Source organism: Nothobranchius furzeri, chromosome 12 (genome assembly GCF_043380555.1).
Source record: "Nothobranchius furzeri strain GRZ-AD chromosome 12, NfurGRZ-RIMD1, whole genome shotgun sequence".
NCBI classification, from domain to species: domain Eukaryota; kingdom Metazoa; phylum Chordata; class Actinopteri; order Cyprinodontiformes; family Nothobranchiidae; genus Nothobranchius; species Nothobranchius furzeri.
The window spans coordinates 63,800,834-63,814,393 of record NC_091752.1 but is presented as its reverse complement, the minus strand read 5'-3'; the positions used below and the strand labels follow the sequence as shown (position 1 = coordinate 63,814,393).

The 13,560-nt window shown below is 44.5% G+C and overlaps 1 protein-coding gene across 4 annotated transcripts in view; it reads right to left on the bottom strand.

Annotated features, from left to right (window-relative positions):
• Window positions 1-4,014: 4,014 nt before the first annotated feature.
• drg2 (developmentally regulated GTP binding protein 2) overlaps window positions 4,015-13,560 on the bottom strand; it is a 16,805-nt gene continuing 7,259 nt past the window's right edge. For all 4 annotated transcript variants that reach the window (XM_015945445.3, XM_054750686.2, XM_015945443.3 and 1 more), the window contains exons 7-14: window positions 13,035-13,107; window positions 11,582-11,672; window positions 11,388-11,485; window positions 10,735-10,811; window positions 10,455-10,543; window positions 7,054-7,112; window positions 6,898-6,951; window positions 4,015-4,317 (exon numbers count right to left, since the gene is read on the bottom strand). In XM_015945445.3, the coding sequence (XP_015800931.1) occupies window positions 4,231-4,317; window positions 6,898-6,951; window positions 7,054-7,112; window positions 10,455-10,543; window positions 10,735-10,811; window positions 11,388-11,485; window positions 11,582-11,672; window positions 13,035-13,107 (628 nt within the window). In that variant the 3' untranslated portion in view covers window positions 4,015-4,230. The remainder of the gene's footprint in view (window positions 4,318-6,897; window positions 6,952-7,053; window positions 7,113-10,454; window positions 10,544-10,734; window positions 10,812-11,387; window positions 11,486-11,581; window positions 11,673-13,034; window positions 13,108-13,560) is intronic.

Sequence of the window (13,560 nt, the reverse complement as noted above, 5' to 3'; positions counted from 1 at the left end):
AAACCTGGATGGCTGGGAGCTTTCTTCAGCTGAATGAAGATAAGACTGAGATCCTCATCTGTGCCCCAGACAAGCTGGTTCCCAAAGTCAGAGACTCTCTTGGTCAGCTTGCTTCTCACACCAAACCTTCTGTCAGGAATCTTGGCGTGACCTTTGACCCAGCTCTCACCCTGGATTCTCATGTCAGTTCTCTTGTTCGCTCTTCCTTCTTCCATCTCAGGAACATTGCTAAGCTGAGTCCCATTCTGTCCCGCTCTGAACTTGAGACAGTTCTCCACACCTTCATCTCCTCACGCTTAGACTACTGTAACTCTCTTTTCACGTGTCTGAGCAGAACCTCCCTGAACCGTCTACAGGTGGTTCAGAAAGCCTGTGCTCGGCTTCTGACCAAGTCCTCCAAACACACCCACATCACCCCGCTTCTCCTCCAGCTTCACTGGCTGCCAGTCAACTTCAGGGTTCATTTCAAGATCCTGCTTCTGGTCTATAGGGCCTTACATGGACAAGCACCATCTTACATTGGTGATCTTCTTAGTCCCTACACCCCCAGCAGGTCTCTGAGGTCCAGTGACCAAAGCCTACTGGTTGTGCAGCGCACTAGGGATGCACCGATCAGGTTTTTTGCTGCCGATCACCGATACAGATATCAAAGAATGCTGATCACGGATACCGATCACGTGGATTGGCCAGAAATTTTCTACAACATTATAATGAGTGCTACAAACTACATAATCTGGGAATAAAGGAAATGTATTATAATCTAAAATGGTCTGTATTAGGGTTGTCACGGTGTAAAAATTTAACCTCACGGTTATTGTGACCAAATTTACCACAGTTTTCGGTATTATCACGTTTTTTTAAACATGCTACATTTTCACACAATTAAATAAACCCTGTATGTCAGGAAATATTGTCCTCAGTTTGTGTCTAAATTTTGCCTAAAATGTGTTATTTTGTAATTATGTTGTTTATTTGGTTACATATTTCCCTTTAGTCTTTAAAATACCAATATTTGTCCATAACTTCTTATTTTATGTCTGTTTGATATCATCATTTAAAAAATATTAGATCAGATGATACTCAGTACTCAAGTAGCCTTCTAATCAGATACTTTTTTACCCTTACTTGAGTAATAAACCCTATATCAGGAAAATATTGTCCTCGGTTTGTGTCCTTCCAGTGAGCTTTGCAGATGTGGGAAAATGTCATCAGGCAGTAATCATTGTTAAATTCATAATTATTCTCGGAGAGAGACCAACTCTTATCTGCCCCTGGGAGCCCCGTAATGCATAGCGTCATTTCAACATGGGGGTGTCCGCGACACGGTTTATATGCAGGTAGCGGCGCTGCGGCTGCTTTACATAGCGACTCGTTGCATTCTCCCTCAACCCAAATCCTCGGATCACGCATTTTAGCTAAAACGCTAACGTTAGCTTGCCTTGCATTGACTGTAGAGTTGTGGGTGATGGTCACGCAGATGTGTCATGAGATTTGAAGTGTTGCTGCCTTTCACAGACACTTTTTCTGCACGTGCTGCAAACAGGATAGCCGTCTTCTATCAACCGTCCCTCGGCATTCTTCAAATATCCAAAAAATGCCCGTACTTCCCACTTTGTCTTCTTTGAGGGATAAAAAAAATGTCCTGAGCGCTGCCATCTCCTCCTTTGGCCATTATTTCAGCTTTAGCTTCAAGAAAGTTTTGGTTGTAAACAACAAAGTGCGCATGTGCTGCCGGCAACTTCAGCAGATGATACGGTGGCTGGTAAGGGTCACCGCGCCTACACCGCAGCCACAGTAATCCACCGAGATAATATAGTTTTTTTTTAAACAAGACGGTTTTTATTATTGTCAACTTTTTTTGCCGGGGTTTACCGCTACACCGGTTACCGTGACAACCCTACCTGATTGGTCTGCTTTGATCTATTTTGAAAACGCCGATCAAAACCGATAGGGGTGCTATCGGCTGATTGGGATCAAATGCCGATCCATCGGTGCATCCCTACAGCGCACCAGGCTAAAGACCAAAGGTGACAGATCATGTGCTGCTGTGGCCCGCAGACTCTGGACCTCTCTCCCCCTGAGCCTGAGATCAGTGGACTCAGTGGTCTCCTTCAAAAAGCAGCTGAAGACTCACTTGTTCAAGCTGGCTTTTACCTTCTTCACCACTCTCTCTTTATTCTGCTCTCCCCACCTATTCCACCTTCCTCAGGATCCACTGATTTCCTAGCCTAGTGAACTAGACCAAATTCTTGCTTTGCAAAGTTTGGTCTAGGCATGCTCCATTGGAACCTCCACAGCTCCTACCAGGACTCTGGCTAGCCAATCACAGCTCTCTAGAGGGGTTTCAAACACATAAAGAGCTGTGATTGGTCCATAATGGTGGGCCAATCATAGTGCTCTATCTGCTTAGTGAACAAATCACAGAGCTTTATCCGCTTTGTGGGCCAATCAGGGCACTCTATATGCCTGGTGGGTGGGATGATGCAACAGAGTGAAACAAGAGTATGTCACATTCATTGTCCAGTAGCATGCGGAGATCATTTGAAAGACAACGGTAGAACCCGCCCCACAACCGAGAGCCGTCAATGGAGCGTGGCCAGACTAAATAATAAATTTATTTAGTCTGGCTTGCCAGGCTACTGATTTCCCTCTTTCCTGTTCACTCTCTCTCTTTCTTAACATTTCTTTTAAATCCCAATTGCCTATTTTTGCTCATTTTAAATATATTTTTAAACATTTTCTAAATGCTTTTTTATATTTTAACTTTTTTTTGTGAAGCGCCTCATGATTTTTATCTTGAGAGGCACTGTAGAAATGATATTTTCTTCTTCTTCTTCCATCCTGCCTTGAAACAATGCTGCAGGAATGATGATGATGGGGGGGTTGTTCTTGTCCCACGTTGGACCCCTCAGTACCACCAGAGCCTGGTTTAAATGCCACAGCCAACCTGAGAATTGCTGCTGACCATGCCCATCCATCCCTCTATGACCACATTGACCCATCATGTTTATATTTACTTGGCAGACGCTTTTATCCAAAGCGACGTTCAATTGTTAACCTATAGGGCATGTTGTGATCTGTGGAGGAAAGCCACGCATGCACAGGGAGAACATGCAACTCCACGCAGAAAGGCCACAGACGAGTTTTGAACCTGCAACCTTATTGCTGCGAGGCAACAGAGCTAACAACTGCGCCACCGTGCAGCCCTGGTCATCCGATATTTACTTCCAGCAGAATTAAGCACCATGTCACAGAGCTCAGATCATCTGTAACTGCTTTCTAGAACATGACCATGAGTTCCCTGAACAACCTCCACAGTAACCAGACCTCAGTCCACTCCAGAACCTTTGGGATGTGGTGGAACGGGAGGCTCTCATCACGGATGAGTGTGATGTCGTGTTTTATTGGCAGAAATGTTTATGCTGCTCAGTTCTGACCCACCAACAGGAGTTCAAGGAAAGTTTTCCAGGTGCCAACTCGCTGTTCCACGAATAATCGAATAATCTCTGAAACAAAATGTTGGCCAACCCTGTTTTATAACAAAACAAGAAAAACTGCTTCCTAAACGCACATTTCCAGCTTTTGTTTACTGACCTCACACACACACACAGCAGCATCAAGTGTCAGGCCAACTCTGATCAACACACACCCAGCCTGCTGTACCTTTGCTTTGTTATTCTGCTCCAGAACGCTCCATCTCTGCGCTCCGCTTCAGGTTATTCCGAAACAGAACCTCTTCATCCACGACGCCCAATGACGAGACATCATTACGACATCTTTAGGTCCAACTTCCAGTTCCTCTGCGTCTCGGATGAAGCCTCCCACTCAGAGCCCCTCTCCCAGACCAAAGAGGTGCTCGTTAATATTTAATACCACTATTGTGTTTGTGTGAGCCATTCGCTCCGAGAGGAAAGCGGCCGCTCGCTTTGGAGATGGGGTAACAAACAGCAGGCTAGCACGGATGGGAACAGGTGCTGAACAGGTGATGTGTTTGAATGATAAAACAGCCCATCGTTATTTTAAAATGTGGAATTTATTTCCCCATTTTCTCTAAATCATCGGTAACATAAACTGATTTCAGTCCAGGATCTGCTCCGCAGCGTTCCCTTTCTTCCACTTACTGTTAAACTTATTATACAAAATAAGGACGTTGGTTATTTTCCTTTGCTGTATAACTACTGCACAGAGTTCCTCCTCTGACGCCGGTCCGGTCCAATCACAACAAGTTCTTCACTTCTTTACAATCTGGATGACGTCTTCGTGCTCCATGACGTGTGTCAGGCCCACCCTCTGAGGACTGTATTTGGTACTGGTTCCCTGGAGAGAAAACACAGAACTACTGATGAAACGCTTTGCTAGTAAATCTGTTTCATTAAAATGCTTTCTTAAAAAAGGAACAGAGAGAAATTTGACAATTTGTCAACAAAAAGAGGTCTACACTATTCTTATTCATCTAGTTTTGCATGGCAAAAAGAATAAACTTCCAAATGTTTGTGTGGCCCCATGGTGGCTTAGGGATAGGGCCACTTAAAGCAACACTAAAGAGATTTTAACACTTGAAAGAGTAACTAAACACCAAAATTACTTTTTTTTTTGCTAATTAGCTGTATAATTGAGTTTTTACAAATGCAATCTTTCCGTTTCTGTGCATTTTTTGACATGCTTGTGTAAACTTGATTAGATCTAGAATCTAGGTCTAAAAACGTCTTAGTGCTGCCCCCTGTGGCACAACAGTGGCTACTGCATTTTAAACTTGTGATCGACTGGGGCTGGTACAATTTCACGCCATCAGTACAGTCTCCTCCCACTCCTCCTCCCTCCCAGGATGGAAATTCCCCACACTTGCCCATGCCACTTCCTGCCTCCTGGCAACGCCCACTTTCATGGCATTTTTCAAATGTTGACTAGGGGTGGAGTTACATTTTCTGATGGTGTGCAGTCCCCAGTCACCTCCTCCCAGAGTATTACTCCACTCCCACTACCTGTTTGAAAAATGCAACAAATGCTGTTGCCTAGCAGACCGAGAGGGCGGAGCTGCTAACAAATACAAGCTCACAGTGACATTGTGACATCATATGGTACCAGCTGATGAGATTTGATACTTCTTAGCCAATAGCAATGGCAGATTTAAATGAAAATGCAGTGCAGAGTTTTTACCTGAAGAGGGTGCAACACTGACAGTTTAAGGCAGAATATTTATATTTTAACAAAGATGCACTACAGCACCAAATTATTGATGACTTCTGTCTACAGTACGATCAGACACCGATTTATATAGTTTATCAGCAAAAAAAAAGTTGATTTGGGGGTGACTTGCTCTTTAAGTTATTGCTTTCAAACTGGTTTTAGTGGTTCTTGAGCCAGAAACCAGAGCTACTTCCCATTGGACAGCACTCTGTCGCCCTCTGCTGACCAGAAGTTGCACTAAACAGTTCGGGTAGGAACACTAGTGGGAGGTCTCTACCTGCTTTAAAGCAACAGCTGTGCCAGAAGCTCATATAAAGGCTAACAGTTAGCTCTTTCAGTTTGCCGATCATTAATAAAAAAAAAAAGATAAAACACAAGAAGAAGACTTTTCTTTTTGTTGGCATCGTGATGGAGCCTGAAAGTAAGAGTGATGTTTTGGAGGTGAAGCAAAGAACTAAAACCAGAGTGAACATCGGCGCGGCCTACACTCGTTTGAGGGCGCTGAAGGAGGTTATGAAATCACGGACTGATGGTGACCTGGCTTTGTTGCTGGACTTGTAAGTAATAATATTGTCCACCAGTGTGGATCTTTTGTAATTTGTGGCTTGAGTTAGCATTAGCTTATTGTTAGCTCTAGCTACAGCAGGCTGCGGCAAGGTTGCTTGGCAGTTGCAATTCCGCTTTCAACCAGAAGGAGGGAGAAGCTGGGAACTTAAGTGTTGCTTTAACAGTAATTTTACAAAACCTGAAGCAAAGTTAGAATAATACAACATCATCAGCTGTAGCTCTGTTACAGAGAACAGAAATAAAAACGTCAAAAATCTAATCCGCAATTGCTGTTCCTGTTAACACACAAGCTAACTTCAGCATTGCAGCAAAGCTAGCTGCTATAGGAGGTTAGGAAGTTAGCCGTTTAAAACTCCCATCACCAACTGTGTTAAAAGCAAGGAAGTGAAATGTGGGATTGTTCAAGATTCTTTTGTTAGTTCCTTGTTTAGTTTTAATATTTGTGTTGATGTGAACTTTGACCCCGCACCATCGTAAGGGGACATTGCTTTCCTGTACAATAAAATTTTATTCTTTTCAACATAGACCAGTTTTTATTTAGAGACACCTAATTTTGATTTTATGATTTTCAAAACTTGTATTCACGCTAATTTGCTTAAGGAAATTCATCAGCATTGTTTTTGTACTTTTTAACGAATAAAATGTCTTCGTGTTCATGAGGTCTTAATAATTTGAAACTGCAATAAATAAATAACCAAGAGCACATTTTCAGTACCTTCCAGAATGAGCCGTTTCATGGCTCTGTCACTTTAAGACAACAAGCTAGAGCTGGCCACGCCCACCCCTTCCCTGCTTGGCTACTATGAGCTGAGAAGCTCTGATATCTGGGAGAGGCTTGGAGTAGAACCACTGCTCCTCAAGTGTAGACAGGTGATACATGGTTCTATAATTTATTACCCTTCTTGTGACATCACAAACGGCAACTTTTTTAAACGACTTGTTTCAGGCATGTAATTCCTAAATCCAAACACTTACAGAAAATAGACAGATGGTTTGCAAAAGGTGAGTTTTGCAAAATATATTCTCTTCAAACCTGAACCCTGTTGACCTCAGAACATTGTAAACAGAAAATATTTGTAACAGTTTGTTGATCTACAGCTCCAAGAGAACAACAGAAACCAGTGAAGGTTTAACCTCACTTACCCACACCAGGGCGTATTTGAACTGGCTGGCTAAGGTTCTGTGGATTCTGTGGCACTGTAGGTAAAAACAACAACAACAACAATTAAAGACCTTCAAATTTACTTAAACACTGAATGCTCAGTTTGAATCTGTACAGTGCCAGTGTGCTCTACCTACCACATGTTCTACAGATGCTCCTCGTCTCATGATAATGGCATCATTAAAATCAGGACGCTCTAACACAGAAACATTTCATTACCAGAAAGTTTAGTTCTGAAATTTATTATGCAAACTAGGGCTGAACGAGTTTAAGGAAAGATTGAATAGCGATTTCAGTTTGATTCAGGATTTTCTGATTTTGCGGTCCCTCGTTTAAAAAGGGGTACTGCAGGACGTGTTCCAACTACAGGGGTAACGTCTAATCAGGGGTTCTGGAGAGGAGGGTCCGGCAGATTGTCGAACCTCAGATTCAGGAGGAGCAATGTGGTTTTCGTCCTGGCCGTGGAACGCTGGGCCACCTCTATACCCTTAAGCCGGGCGTACACTGTGCGACTTTTTCACTCGCAGCGTTCAGCTTCAGCTCAAACTGTACGACTTCCTCGCAGAGCAGATCTCACGAGTCGTGTGCTCACACTGCACGACCCAGTTCTCGCATGCGACCTGACTGCTCACACTGTACGTCTGGTAGCAACACGTCGGCCCTAAAAATGTGCTAAAAATAGCAGTTTTTACTCAACACGTCAGACTTTTTTGTCTTGCCTGTTGTCCTTCGGGCATGCTGCAGGAGGACACACAGGGATTTATGGGGGTTGGATGAGGAAACGAAATAAAGAAAGTAAATCTGTGTTTTGTGATCAGTTTAATTTGACATGAACACGACAAACACGCTTTCTTGACAATCTTTGTGAGTAAAAAAAACGTGTAGAAACAAAAACGCACAGCGTGTGTTATTATGGAAATAGCGAGCGACCGGCCGGCGTTGATGCAGGATCGCGCGCGCATGCGCCGTGAGCGGTTCTGATACTTTTTGGATCGTAGCTGCTCGCAGCTGCTCGCAGCGCCGCTTCAACAGTGCGATACCCTCACGAGGGACGAGCGAAATATTAAACACACCAGAAGTCCCTGCGACCTCATGACTGCTGATCGGCGGCTGGTCACGTGGTGTTAATCGCCTCTCGTAACCCCCTGTACACTACACGACCGCTCGGCGCAAAACTCGCCCCGATGTCGTGGCTTCTCGCACGACTGGAAAATCGGCTCAAAAAAGTGAAAAAGTCGCACAGTGTACGCCCGGCTTTAGGGGGTCCTGGAGGGTGCGTGGGGTTCACCCAACCAATCTACATGTATTTTGTGGATTTGGAGAAAGCGCTCGACTGCGCCCCTCGGGGGACCCTTTGATACGGGCAGCCGCAGTGTTAAGCAGCTGGGATGAGAATCAGCTCCTCTAAATCCGAGACCATGGTCTTGAGTCGGAAAAGGTTAGAATGCCTTCTCCAGGTCAGGGACGATGTCCTGCCCAAAGTGGAGGACTTTAAGTATCTTGGGGTCGATAGGCGGATTGGTGCTGCATCTGCAGTGGTGAGGGCGTTGTACCGGTCTGTCGTGGTGAAGAGAGAGCTGAGCCAGAAGGCTCTCGATCTACGTTCCTACCCTCACGAGCTTTGGGTAGTGACCGAAAGAATAAGATCACGAAACAAACGGCTGAAATTAGTTTTCTCCGCAGGGTGGCTGGGCTCTCCCCTTAAACATGGGGTGAGAAGCTCGGTCATGCATGAGGGGCTTGGAGTAGACCCGCTGCTCCTCCACGTCGAGAGGAGCCAGTAGAGTTGGCTCGGGCATCTATAGTTAGGACACCTCCCTGGTGAGGTTTTCTGGGCACGTCCAACTGGGAGAAAACCTAAAGGGAGACCCATGAAATGCTGGAGAGACACTCGACTGGCCAGGGAACGCCTTGGGATTCCCCCGGAGGAGCTGGCCCAAGTGGCTAGGGACAGGGAAGTCTGGGCCTCTCTGCTTAGGCTTCTGACCCCGCGACCCGACTCCGGATAAGTGGCTGAAAATGGATGGATGGATGAATCAGGATTTTCTTCAAATTGAGGTTCAGCACATTACTCCCAATATACATTAACATTTGTAAACATGACAGGAAATGTATTTATTAACAAAAACCACACAGGCAGTGTTCCTCCTGCATCTTTCAAGCAAGGCGGGCCACCTGGACATTTTTCTCACTAAGCATGGCTATGTGACACATTTCACACGTTAATGGGCTCGATACACGGGAGGCGACATCTAGGGAAGCAACGATACCACTTTTTTCCAAACCGACACGATACCGATACTTGGATCTGAATACTCGCCGACACCGATTACCGATACCGATACTTCTACCGCACAAAAAAATGCAACAATTTGGAATACAGATTTTATTTTCTTCTCTGCTTTCAACAGGAAAAGACTGTGAGGTAGATAAAAAGTAAAATATATGAATAAAAATCATCACAAAACTAAAATATTAGGTGAACAGAAATGAAAAGTTACAGTGAAGCCATTTTCATAACAGTATCTGTATCGGTGCAGATACCGATGCACCGATACCAGTATCGGTATCGGTGCATCCCTAGCGACATCGCCTCTCCATTCATTTTCAATGAGACATGCGCGACAAAGCGATAATCGCGGGTCTCCCTCCTACTAAGCGAAACGCGAAAAACGTGCGTGTGAAATTTTGCGCTCGTGCACATCGTGCACAGACGACCCAGCGACGCGATCCCAGAAAGTTGAAATATTTTCAACTTTTCATCGCTGTCGCTCAGACAAGGACCAATCAATGGAGGTTTCATTCACTAACCAATGAGCGGACAGGAAGCTCCGTACACCTCCGAGCATGGGATGAACCCATTCTCGGGGGGAATACAGTAAAATCAGAAGTAAGATTTCACATACCTCTAGCAGCACCTTGTAAAACATCAAATCTACCACTTTTTTAACTCTGAACCGCTTAAATAACCTTCATTCTCTCCAACCTGACACAGCCAAACAAAACAACGGAAGATTCGATTTCGCCACGGAACAGGACACGTCGACGGCTTTGCGGCTGGCCGCCTCCCGTGTGTCAGGTAATAAAAGTGACAGCGATGAATTTTGCCGATCGCGGTCGTTTGTCGCCTCCCGTGTGTCGAGCTCGTGCCTCAGCAACGGTTTGAGCATCAGAAAAACTCGAGCAGAAGTTATAACGGTTTATCCCGTTCTGCTGTTGCAGGAAGCCAAGCAACAGAGACAGCCAACCACAGCCATTATTGGCCGCAGCAGCACTATGAAAGAAAAAACACAAAAAAATGGCCAAATGTGAAGCTCTGTCAGCTCCCACTCGCCGCTGCCGCCGCAACGCTTTACACACCAGGGGAAACTCCAGATCTCAAAGGTAGTTCACACAACAGATCCTGGGTTAGCCAGGAGAGCTACAAAAAACGCAGCTTTGATGAGGACGTCATCGCATTGTTTGAAATCGCTATTTCGTTCAGCCCTAATACAAACATTCACATCAACGTGAAAAAATACCAAATGAATCAGGATACCTCCTCTTTTCTTAGTATAAAGGCAAATAAGGGCCAAGTATTCCCACAACCTCTCCAGAAGGTAATCCAGGTTCAGCTTCATTCCACAGCTGTGGACAGGAAACAAGTTTATTTTTGTACACAGAGATGAGAGGTGTGTGATGACACACACACACACACACACACACACACACACACACACACACACACACACACACACACACACACACACACACACACACACACACACACACACACACACACACACACACACACACACACACACACACAGATATCTGACCTGATGACAACACTGTGAGGTCTGTGCGCCAGGCGGTCCACCTCCTCGATGGAGATCTGATCCACTTTATTGTACACCTGAGAGCACACAGAAAAACGTAAGACGACCCCCGACGAAAAAACGTTGTCATGTTGGTCATCTTCATGTGAGCAACTGCAGGGGCCAAAATAAAGATGTGCAACACTTCCTTTAACTCATTCCCTGCCAATGACTAAAGCCGTCATTTGCATGTTTTTACTGTGTGGGCGTCGGACGAGCCCCCGCACCGTGAGAACAAACATCTCAGCTCTGAAGCCGATCTTCATCCGCATACGTCGCATGATCAGGAAGCAGAAAATCCACGTGTTAGGAGATCGTTTTGGGCCGCTGCTGTAAAAAAAAAGTGAGGCGCAAACCGGAAAAGCTTCTGCTGATCACAATTCAGCAACAGATTAGGAAAGAAGGGATAACGCTCGAAACGCGCGGATTCTTCCTGATGTGAGTCTCCTCTTTGTTTTGGTTGTTTTGGCGTCAACATCATCCTAGCGCGCAACGTTCTGTGACTCTTAAAAAAACAGTAAGAACGGTGAGAAACGCTGGCAGCGAATGAGTTGATAAAGAAACTATTTCTAACGTAAGAAGCTCTGACCCAGCACAGGTAGCTGCTGACATACATATAAGCAAGGCATATAAACTCGGTTTCCAACGATGACGTCGATGAACTCGTCCGGTGTGCTGTCCTCCCTGAAGAGGACTTCTGCATTAAAGATTTCTGAAGGAGGGGGGGTCAACGAAATCAAGCTCTGAGCGCGACAGAGATGAAAAGCTGGGCTGTTTCATCTTGTTTGTGGTCTTCGGTGAAGGATACTGTACTCATGAAGGATGAGCTGGACCAGCTTCTCTGAGCAGTGAGTGAGAGGAACTGTGGAGTTGTAGGACAGGCCGCCTCCTTTCTTTGGCTGCAGAAAAATACACAAATATGAGCAGAATCTGATATAAATATTTACACACACTCATCCAACCTGAATATTCATAGTAAATGTACACATTCGCCACCAAACCGATTGTGTAAATACTGATGAGGTTAGTTCTGATCACATCACAGGTTGTGGTGAGCAGGGTATCTGCAGGTTTAAGGGAGCCAAATGTAAGACTTTTTAAGACCTTTTTAAGGCCACTTTGACCAAATTTAAGCTATTTTTAAAATTACATTTAAGCTTTAATTTCCAGCAATAGCCTGGAACCGGTGCTAACCACGTCGCGAACTACTTGGGGACGGTGACTGGGATGGGAATATGGGATCTATGGGGCCATTTTAATCTGTGAAGCACTTTGAGTAGCATTTTTTGTATAAGTGCTATATAAATAAAGTTGATTTGATTTGAACTGTGCGTTCTGTCTCATGCTCATTTTTTTTCTAAAAGTGGAGAGGGCGGTTCTTTCCTCAGACTTTTACCAACATGCATGCTTTGGACCTATTTTGAGGAGCAAAAATTACCATAAAAATATTTGCCTAAAAAAGAAAAAACGTGCTTCTTTCGGCCCGCTGGACCTGATTCAGCCCTCACGCTGAGGTCTACACTCGGACCAAAACATTTATATTTTCGATTTAAAACATTAAATCAAACCCGGATGGAGTTGGCAGGTCGTGTTATTTAGCTGTAATTCATATTCTGACTACTTCCACACGTTTCCATGGAAAACAGAAACATTTTTAATTAATCCCAGACTTCTGAGAGGTAGAGAATTTTTAAATCCACTGCTGTACTAGAATGTTAAAGACCACAGAGCTAATACTAGTAAAAGACATCAGCACTAGGGCTGCCGGTCATTAGCAGTAAGGACATACTGGGCTGGTATTTATCCTTATTGTATACATCTGCATTGGCCGATGATATGCTCCTTTGGGAGAACCGATTTAAAGTCAGGCATATCTGTGCTGCTGCTGCAGCATTTTATTTCATAAATGCTTTAAAACATTAATGTCGTCTGACATTTCTTTTAATTAATGTGTTTTGAATAATTAACAATTAGTCAGTTTATTGGTTTGTTTGGTTAAATGTTTGATTTTAAAACTGAGCAGAGAACAACATAAGATTTAACAGTTAAGTCACCGTTTAAAACCTGATGAGGCTCAGAAATACCAGCATCAGGTGGGGTTTTCTTCTTTCAGCCACTATCTTATAAACTCATATTATCAGATTTATTACCATATTTACACTGATATAAGTTTTACATCCAAAACAAAACACCTGGTGATTTTTGCTGTTTATCCAACAACAAAAACAAAACGATGCATAAAGAACACGTGAAATGAATACCTTGAAATAAATATTAGGTTTGGTTCTGTTCAGTCTGATGCCCACAGACTCCAACTCTTTTTCTAGAAGCTCCCTTAAAACAAAAACAAACACATAAGAGTCAGTAATAACAGCACACACACACATACGCACGCATGCACGCACAGACGCGCACACACACACACACACATGCACATACGCATGCACACACACGCATGCGCGCATACGCATACACACACATGCATGCAGACACACGCATGCACACACACACACATGCACGCGCATACACACGAACACACGCATGCACACACACACAAACACGAACACACGCATGCACACACACACACAGACATGCACGCACGCAAGCATTTACACACACACACACACACACATGCACATACACACACGCGCACGCACTTATACACACGCACACACACAAACAAACGCACGCACGCACACACACACACACATAAACACATGCATGCACGCACACACTCACACACATGCATGCACACACATGCGCGCACACACAGATGCATGCACACAC